This window comes from Camellia sinensis, chromosome 8 (assembly GCF_055761805.1).
Source record: "Camellia sinensis isolate YWXY chromosome 8, ASM5576180v1, whole genome shotgun sequence".
NCBI lineage: Eukaryota > Viridiplantae > Streptophyta > Magnoliopsida > Ericales > Theaceae > Camellia > Camellia sinensis.
The window spans coordinates 75,307,965-75,317,177 of record NC_138968.1 but is presented as its reverse complement, the minus strand read 5'-3'; the positions used below and the strand labels follow the sequence as shown (position 1 = coordinate 75,317,177).

Below are 9,213 nucleotides of genomic sequence, written 5' to 3'. Positions count from 1 at the left end.
GTTGCTTTGCAGACCTTTTCCTGAATGCCTACAACGGCTACGTACTACACAGCGCCAACTGAGAACCTCAAAAGAGACGATAGAAAAAACAAGGGCCTTATCCATTCTCCATTTACACCAAACCACCTATAGTTCGAATACAACCAATCTGTTCAAGGGTTTTGAAATACAGCTTGCACAAGACTTTACTTCAATTAGGGAACACATCTCGCCAACCAAGGCAATTAAAACACAACATTTTCTTATAATATTAGTCAAGTGATCGAAACCCAATTACCACCCAATTAAGTTTTCCGTTGAGTTAAATGTTTTAAGTTAAAGTTAGAACAAGCTTATTGAGACAATAACTTCTACATAAGCATGAGTATCATCAAAGAACTATGGTAAGAAATATAACGTTAACACATGAAAATTTCATACCAAGACATGAACAAGTGATAATAAGCACATCCATGAAGTTAAGAGCATGAATTCATTTATAAAAGTAAATTTCCATATTTAATATACTTTAAAGATTGCAATTAAAGAGATATTTTTAGATTTTTTCCAAACTTGGCCTTCCCATAGTTTGTAGAGAATTTTATGTAGTTTTCAAAAGTGGCATTGCTTTCCTAAATTTTTAGTTATTTAAGAAATACTCGAGTGCTGTATAGATTCGTCGACTATTGTGAAAACCAGATTTTCTCTCAAATTGCTTACTCTTTCTCGAAAAAATCTTTTTTCCGTGAAAGATAACACTTAAAGGAAATTTTTGACATAAAAAGTAGGTTAAGGATATTTTTTTTTACATTTTTCTAGAATTTTTGCAAGTGGGCTGTAAATACCAATTTTTTTAGCACAATGCTTGAAATAAGAGACAAAGTAAGAAAAGAGGCTAACCATGGATAGTTTTTCACTTCTATTGTCATGGAAACACGCTAAATGATATATATTTAACTCAGAATTTTAGATTCAAGGTGTGCTTTTGGAATCATGTGAGATAGGTATAGAAAAGGATAGTTTTGCATCTATTAAAAGAAAACACAAGTAAGAGTGAAACAAGGCTGAACACCTCTTCATTTTTAACACAAGAACACCATTAGAAAATATCATAAAATAAAGACTTCTAAGAACATGCATTTGAAAGAGAAAAATAAAAGGAAAGATAGTAATGTGGCTTACTTGGTGCCTACATGGGTTGATTGCACAATCTTTCCTTTCCTTCCTCTCCTCCACCTCCAAGCTCTTTCTCTCTTTCTTTCTCCTCTCAGCCATGGGTTGGGTGTGTGAGTTTGTATGTGTGTTCAAAAAGTGGAGATGAGCGGTATATTTATAGGGAAAAAAAAAAGGTGATAAAAAGACTATTTTGCCCTTGGTTCCAATTCAACTGAATAGTTCTTTAATTTAGTTTGAATGTAATGGAATGAGAGATGATTTGGACCTTAATTATTTGCTTAATTATGATCTAATTAGGCTTAGGTCTAATTTAATTCATTCTAGTTATAGGTACATGCATATATATATATATATATATACAATGGGATGGCTGGCCATATCACCTAGGATTTGAGGGATTTTCTTGATTTATTTTGCGAATAATTTGTACATTTTGTGAAAATATTTATGTACAAACTTATTTGTTTACCAAAATTTGTATAAGTATATATACATATAATGGTACTAACTTGGGGTTAATTTGTAATTCAAGTAAAATGTGAGGACTAAGGCTTTAATTTATGAATTGGAACATTTATTTAAATTAGGATATGGGAATTCAATTCAGTTAAAGTTTATTCGTTTTTAATTGAATGGTGAATCGTAATGATAACTAAAAACCAAGGATTTTGAGCAGTAAATATAATTAGGGAATTAGTTTAATTATTATTAAGGCTTTGGAAATTATCCCTGAGTTCCCGAGTTGATTAAGGTTTGCGAGTTTTTGGATGGGGCGCGTTTTTGACCTTAGAGTTAAAATTGAAATCAATTAAGAAATCGAGAGTCTTCATTGAAATAATTCAAAAGTAAGGGTCTAAAAATGAAATTACAAAAGTCAGGGACCTCACACAAATTTTGTAGACTTGATTATCAGTGTCATGGTTTTCTTCTAATCTACTGTCGTCAGTGTAGACGCTAGTAGATTTGATCCTTAGATCAGGTTTCATGGTATCTTTGAGGCGAATTTGCTGTAACCCCCTGCACATCGATTGATAGGTGCCAATAATTTCTTTAGAAAAGCGATTAAGTAACGCAACTTGAAGTATTAATTTTTTGTTCTACATAGACAAGATCATCACCAAGTTTTAAAGACCCGAAGACTACTAACTGAAGAATTCAAGACGAATTTATCCAACAATTTACTATCAATGCACCTATATTTTTTCACAAATTATCGTTTAACATAAAATCATAACTTGTGACTCATCCTAATAATAACCAAATCAATTCAAAAAATACTCCCTCCCTCTCTTCCTCACTTATCAGTTACGGTACTCCCTCACTCTTGTCATTAGCGAATACTAAAGAAGATGAAGAACCATAAGTAGGTACAAAGAACAGAGGTAATACAAACCCACCAAGCTATTATTCGCCTTTGTACTACAAAGATGATGTAGACTTCATGGTTGGTTCTGATGATTGTGGCGGATAACCTGGGTATGTTCTTTTCCATCATGTTCATCAACGATTACCCTAGAAATAATTTGGGTTACCCTAGAAATAATTTGGGTTTCGAAGGCGATTGTCTTGCCAAGTTTCTTCGTAGATTCTCGTTCAAGACTCTCAGGAAAAACCCTCTCTTCAGTCCCTTTTCTTCTACGTAATGTTTGCTTACCTACCCATCTTATGAAAATGAGTTAGTTGTTATTTTCAATCTAGTTTCGGGTTTGATTAATTGATAATTTATCAATTTTATTGAAATTTGTGGTTAAGAGAATCCATTCCAATTGCAAATTGAAAAGAGAGATGGGTTGTGGGTTTGTAGAAAGAGAAAGTGGAGAAGGAGATTGAAGAGAGAGAGAGAGAGAGAGAGAGAGGGTTTGTGGGTTTGTAGAGAGAGAAAAAGAGGAGAAGAAATAGTGATGTTGATGATAATTGTAAATTTTGATGGGGTGGATTTGAGTTTTAAAATGAAGACGAAGATGAATAGAGCATAATTAAAGCTTTGGAAAGAAGATAACGAGATTTGAATATGAAGAATATATGTAAGTGATTAGAGTGTATTATGAAAAAAAAAATATTTGTTTTAGAATTTAATGTGTATTGTCTGTATTAACAAATTTACATTAGCATATAATAAAAAATAAAATTTTAAAATTTTAATTAAACACACTGAATTATTATTATTATTTTTTTTTTTTTTTGATCGGCAAAAGAAAACTTTATTGATGGGAAAGCAAAATACAAGCAAAAATACATCAACAAAGCAGGGAAGTGCACTGAGCATCAAAGCTACCCTCTACAATCCCAACTAGGTTGGCACCGCAAAGGAAGCAAAATCATTTGCTAGCACTTGACCCAAGATTGGTGAGAAACCAATCAAGCAAACAACAAAAGAGAAAGAACAAAAAGAGCGGAGAAAAAGCTCCCTCCTTAAACAATAACACAGAAACACACTATGGTCATCCTAACCACTTCATGCCATTACTTCCAATTGTTGGCTGTTCAGGTGGACTGAAGAAAAAACACTAACACTCAAAACCCACAGCTGCTCAATACCCCAAGCACAACAGCACAATAACACTTCAGCACCTACCTAGAGCCAGGCTGCTAGCAACATCACAGCCTCTGCAGCCACACAGATCAGCCTCAGACTGGGGGAATTAGATGGCACCATACACCAATAGAATTCACCAACCTGCAACTTTGACAGTCTGTTTGGCTGCAAATCAAAACTTGAACACAATGGCAAAAAACATTCATCTTTGTCATGCTGTGGCATTATTTCAGAAATTTGAGAACCTTTTCTTTTGACGGCAATGAAGGAATCGCTCCTTTCTCCATCACTGTGAGAGCACCACAGCCATTCGCAAAGACAAGAGCTTCCCTTAATTTCTCTTCCTCCTTGTGCAAAGTAGGGTCTGAAGCCAAACTATTCAGTAATCCAGCAACAAAAGCATCACCTGCATCATCAACTTTGTGACTATCAACCCTACCCTTAGGTTCCTTAGTGTAGTATCTGCAGCCCCCTGCACCTTCGGTAACAATCAAAAGCTTAAGATTTGGGTGGTAAAGCTTCTCTATCGCTGCATCGTCATCATTTCCAGTCAAGAATGTGATTTCATCCTCACTTACCTCACAAACCAGCAGAGCAAACAGAGTAGAATAAAATCTGCAGAAGTAGACAACAACCAGAAAGCTCCAGCAGCACAACAGAAGAAGAAAATCTGCAGAAGTAGTAGAAAAAAATCTGCAAATGTAGCAAACAAGCCAGTAGCTTGGGATGAGGAGTAGCTCAACACCAAGATGCATACCCATACCAAAATAGAGACCCAGCGAGCTTAACACCAGAGCAGACAACAGTTTTTTCTGAGATACATACCCATAACAAAAACACACTCAACCACCACATCTCAGACAGAACTTGACCTGCTGCAACTTGTACACCAAATCATTTACAGAAGCTGCCACCTGTAATGGCGATGCCTTAGTCCACAAAGCTACTCGAACTTTCACAATGTCGCATAGAGCTTCAAAATCTGGTTGTAGTCTATTGAAAACACACTCGTTCCTATGCCTCCAACGAGACCAAAGAGTTGCCATAGGAATGACCATCCAGATTTTTTTCTCCAATTTTGACATACTACACCCATACCACCACTGCAGCAGTCCATCTACAGAACCTGGCATGACCCATTGAAAGCCCCACCATCGCACAATGTTTGACCAAAGCCTCCAAACAAAAGGACATACAAGAAGAATATGCTCCACAGTTTCAACATCATTATGGCAAAACACACATTCAAGATTGGCACCCCCATCAAGTATACCAATTCTGTGAAGGAACCAGGAAGTTTTGACCTTACCAAGCCATGCCAACCATCCAAAAAATTGTACTTTAGGAGGAGCAAAATTATTCCATATAGAGCCTGCCATTGCCATAACCGGACCAAGAAGGGATTCACTCCATTTATATGCTGATGCTACACTAAACAGTTCAGATGACTCTTCTGCCCATTTCAATATATCTGGTTTTTCACTGCAAAGATCCGGTGCACGTCTGAGCAAACAAACTAATCTACGTACTTCCTCCTCCTCCCAAGCCAACAAGGTTCTTCTAAACTCAAGGTTCCACTCATCAGCTACACCCCTATTCTCAAAAAACACCCTTACCACCCCATGCTTATTATTAGATAGAGAGAAGAGTCTAGGGAATTCCTCCTTTAAGCACACATTGCCAATCCACTTGTCCAACCAGAAGTGAACTCTACTCCCATCACCCAAAGCTATCTGAGAATTATGAATAAAGAAATTATGCAAGTCCGGATTCAACAAAACTACATTAATTATATCAGTCCAGATCTTAGAACCTCTCCCTACCAAAGTTGGTAACCATTTCCCATAATGAACATTATATTTTGCGCATAACACTTCTTTCCAGAGTGTGTGGTTCTCAGCTCCAAACCTCCACCACCATTTTAACAACAAGCAGTCATTGAATGTTTTAATCCTCCTCAACCCCAAACCACCTAGATTCTTATTCTTTGCAATTTCCTCCCATCGGACTAAATGCACTTTTCTTCTGAGATCTGATCCACCCCACAAGAAAGCCGATTGTAATTTCTCAATCTCCTTAACCACCCCAAGAGGAATCTTGAACAATGATAAAATAGTAAACCGGTAAATTGGACAAAACTGACTTGATTAGAGTTAACCTCCCGGCAAAAGAAAGTAGTCTTCTCTTCCAATTAGCCAATTTCTGCTTAAGTTTGACAAGAACAGGTTTCCAAGTACTTCTCCTACTTGGGTTGACCCCCAATGGCAAACCTAAATACATTATAGGTAGCTTTTGATAGAGGCAGTTTAGACTAAAGGCAAACTCTTGCAATAGTCCATCATCAACCCCAACACCACAAATGACACTCTTGTGGTAATTTATTTTCAGCCCCGAAGCCATCTCAAAGCATCTTAAAATTCTTTTGATATTACAAACTTCCTCCTGCTTAGCTTCACAAAACAAAATAGTGTCATCCGTAAATTGCAAATGAGTTACTCTTAAGCCATTGGACCCCACCTCTACCCCATTGATTAAGTTTAACTCTTTTGCCCGGCTCAGTAATATATTGAGACCCTCTGCTACAATGTTGAACAAAAATGGTGACAATGGATCACCTTGACGAAGGCCCCTTTGTGGGCAAAATTCAGGCGTTGGTGACCCATTAACCAAAATAGAAATCTTAGCAGAGGATACACAAGCTTTCATCCAACTCACCCATCTAGATCCGAAACCAAAATTTGAGAGCATATTGAAAAGAAACTCCCAATTGATTGAGTCAAAAGCCTTTTCAAAATCCAATTTGAGAACCAAACCTTTCTTATTGGATCTTTTCCATCCATCAACAATCTCATTAGTTATAAGAATCCCATCCATAATGTTCCGACCACCCAGAAAAGCTGACTGAACCTCACTAATAATCTTGGGCATCACGTGTTTCATCCTATTTGATAACACCTTTGCTAGAATTTTATACATAGAACCAATCAGACTAATAGGCCTATACTCTTCCAAACAAGAGGGACTATCATTTTTAGGAATTAAAGCAATGAAAGAGCTATTGATCCCACCCACCAGTCTTGCATTTTGATGAAATTCCCTCATAAAATGAATCACATCGAATTTCACAATTTTCCAACATTTCTTGAAAAATGCCATGTTGAATCCATCAGGTCCGGGTGCCTTATTCCCATCACAAGTCTTGATTACAGAACTAATTTCCTCTTCAGTAAACTCAGCCTCCAATTGTTCAACAACTTGTGGTCCTCCAATGGTCTTGAAGTGCCTAGATAATTTAGGTCTAACCTTCCAATACTCAGAGAAATGTTTTAGAAAGTGGGCCTTCACCTCAGCTTTAATTTCCATAGGGTCCTCCAACATTGTACCATTCACGACAATGGAGCACAAAGAATTCCTACTATTCCTGCTACAAGCCATGATGTGAAAATATCTTGTATTTTTATCCCCTTTAAGTGCCCAATTCACTCTGGACTTCTGCAACCAAATCCATTCCAACATTTTACTAAGCCTCCAAACATCACCCCTCACTTCCTTACGTCTAAGAATTTCTGTAGGTAGCAAAGGTCTGACCTCAGCAAGCAAATCAAGGGCATGAGCTTCATCTTCTACACACTTAAGCTTATTTTCCACCTTCCCAAATACCTCCACGTTCCACTGTTTTAAGGCTTGCTTCAGGGCTTTAAGCTTCATGAGGCATTTAAACCCTGCCCAACCCTCCACTACTAGCCCAGACCAACTGTGTTGTACAAAAGATAGGAGATTGGGATGAAGTAACCAAGCATTGAGGAACCTAAAGGGTTTAGGTCCCCAATCCCTATCATCCTCCATTAATATAATAGGACTGTGGTCAGATAACAATCTAGGAAGGCCCCAAAGTTTAAAGTTAAAATTCTATACCCACTCATGGTTGAGTAAGAATCTATCCAGTCTACTCCATTTCGCCCTATCTTGGGAATTACACCAAGTGAACTTCCTCCCAAGCATAGGCATATCGATCAGCTCAAGTTGTTCAATCATGTCATTAAAATCTTTCATCCCTCTATCCCTTCTAAAACACCCAATTCGTTCTGAGATAATCTTTGTTTCATTAAAATCACCCCCCAAGCACCATGGTCCTAGAAATTTGGATTTCAATCGAACTAAAAGATTCCACAACTCTTTTCGAAGCCCCACCTCATTAGGACCATAAACATTAATAATAACACAATTGAAGCTAAAAAACAGTGTACCTGCCAGCAGGATGAAATTACGAGTACAGCAACAATCTTGCAGTTGGAACACCTCGGGTTTCCAGATACACAGCAAGCCTCCAGCTCTGCCAACTGCATCAACTGCCATAAACTCCATATGATCCCCAGGCCACAGAGATTTTACCAAATCAGAATTAATTACAGAGATCTTAGTTTCTTGAAGAAGAATAATATCCACTTTTCTATCTGCAATGCTTTTCTTTACCTTCCTTCTTTTCTCTAGTCTGCCTAACCCTCTCGCATTCCATGATTGTATCTTCATAAACATACTAAAACACACTTGCTCACCTGGACATGCTAGTCTAGATAGCATCCCCCTCCCTCTGCCTTACTTTCTCTTTATCCTTGGCTTCAAGGGCATTTAGTTTACTAATTACCTCCTATTCCTTGCCTTCATAGTCCAGACCAAGAACTTTGCCTATTTGGAGTGAAGCTTCAGCCTCTGACAGCATTCTCCTACCTCTACTGGCTCCACTAGCCATTGATAATGATATGGCAACTACAGCTGACCTGAAAACAGCCCCCTTTCTCAAATTTAGTGATGATGCCCACAATTTCCTGTTAGTCACAGACTGCCCCTTCTGCTTCTTCTTCTTCGGGTGTTTTCTTCTACTAGCCTGCCCTTTCTTCTGCAAAATAGCCTTTCTTGCTTGGCCTGGGCTTAAATCTTGACCCCCCCCTTTAGCCCATTTGATTAAGAAAGCCCACCACTTGACCTGGAGGTGCCTTAGACGAAGATGACCCACTACTACTCGGACGGGCCAGCCCTACCACTTCTTGATTCGACCCATCAAAGTTTAAATGGGCCTTATCAAGGTCCACTTCAATTTGAATTCCAAGCCTATTCCTTGCTGAGCCATTCAAACTTCTGATAAACCCAGGTGTGCAAATTTCCCCATCAAAACTCCGCCTACCACCCTCATTGATAAACTTGGAACTCGTCCCCACCTGTGCAGATTCACCCTCGCATGCACCTTCAGTCTCTGACACTGCCATCAGCATATCTGTTTCTGCCACCATGGAGACATCCCTCAACCGGTCCTCCACCTCCATGTTAGCGTCACTATCATGTGGAGCCCCTGTGCCCATGCCCACCACAGCACTCCCATTATCCACAGCGTCACCAACATCAGCAGCATCAACCTCCTGCCTACTGCCTTTATCTGTACACTGAAGCTTTTCAACCCCCTGTGAAGAGTAACTGTCACCAGTCTTCTGTTCCTTTGAGTTGCAAGCACACTGCTCCTGCACAAC

General features: G+C 38.5%; 1 protein-coding gene across 1 annotated transcript; it reads right to left on the bottom strand.

Annotated features, from left to right (window-relative positions):
• Window positions 1-7,600: 7,600 nt before the first annotated feature.
• Window positions 7,601-8,221, bottom strand: LOC145797844 (uncharacterized). Its single transcript, XM_082885274.1, has one exon. The coding sequence runs from the start codon at window positions 8,219-8,221 to the stop codon at window positions 7,601-7,603; it is 621 nt and encodes a 206-aa protein (XP_082741400.1).
• Between the last annotated feature and the right edge of the window lie 992 nt (window positions 8,222-9,213).

Excerpts from the sequence above, each read along its gene's own strand:
- LOC145797844 (XM_082885274.1), bottom strand. The coding sequence starts at position 8,221 with ATGAAGATACAATCATGGAATGCGAGAGGGTTAGGCAGACTAGAGAAA.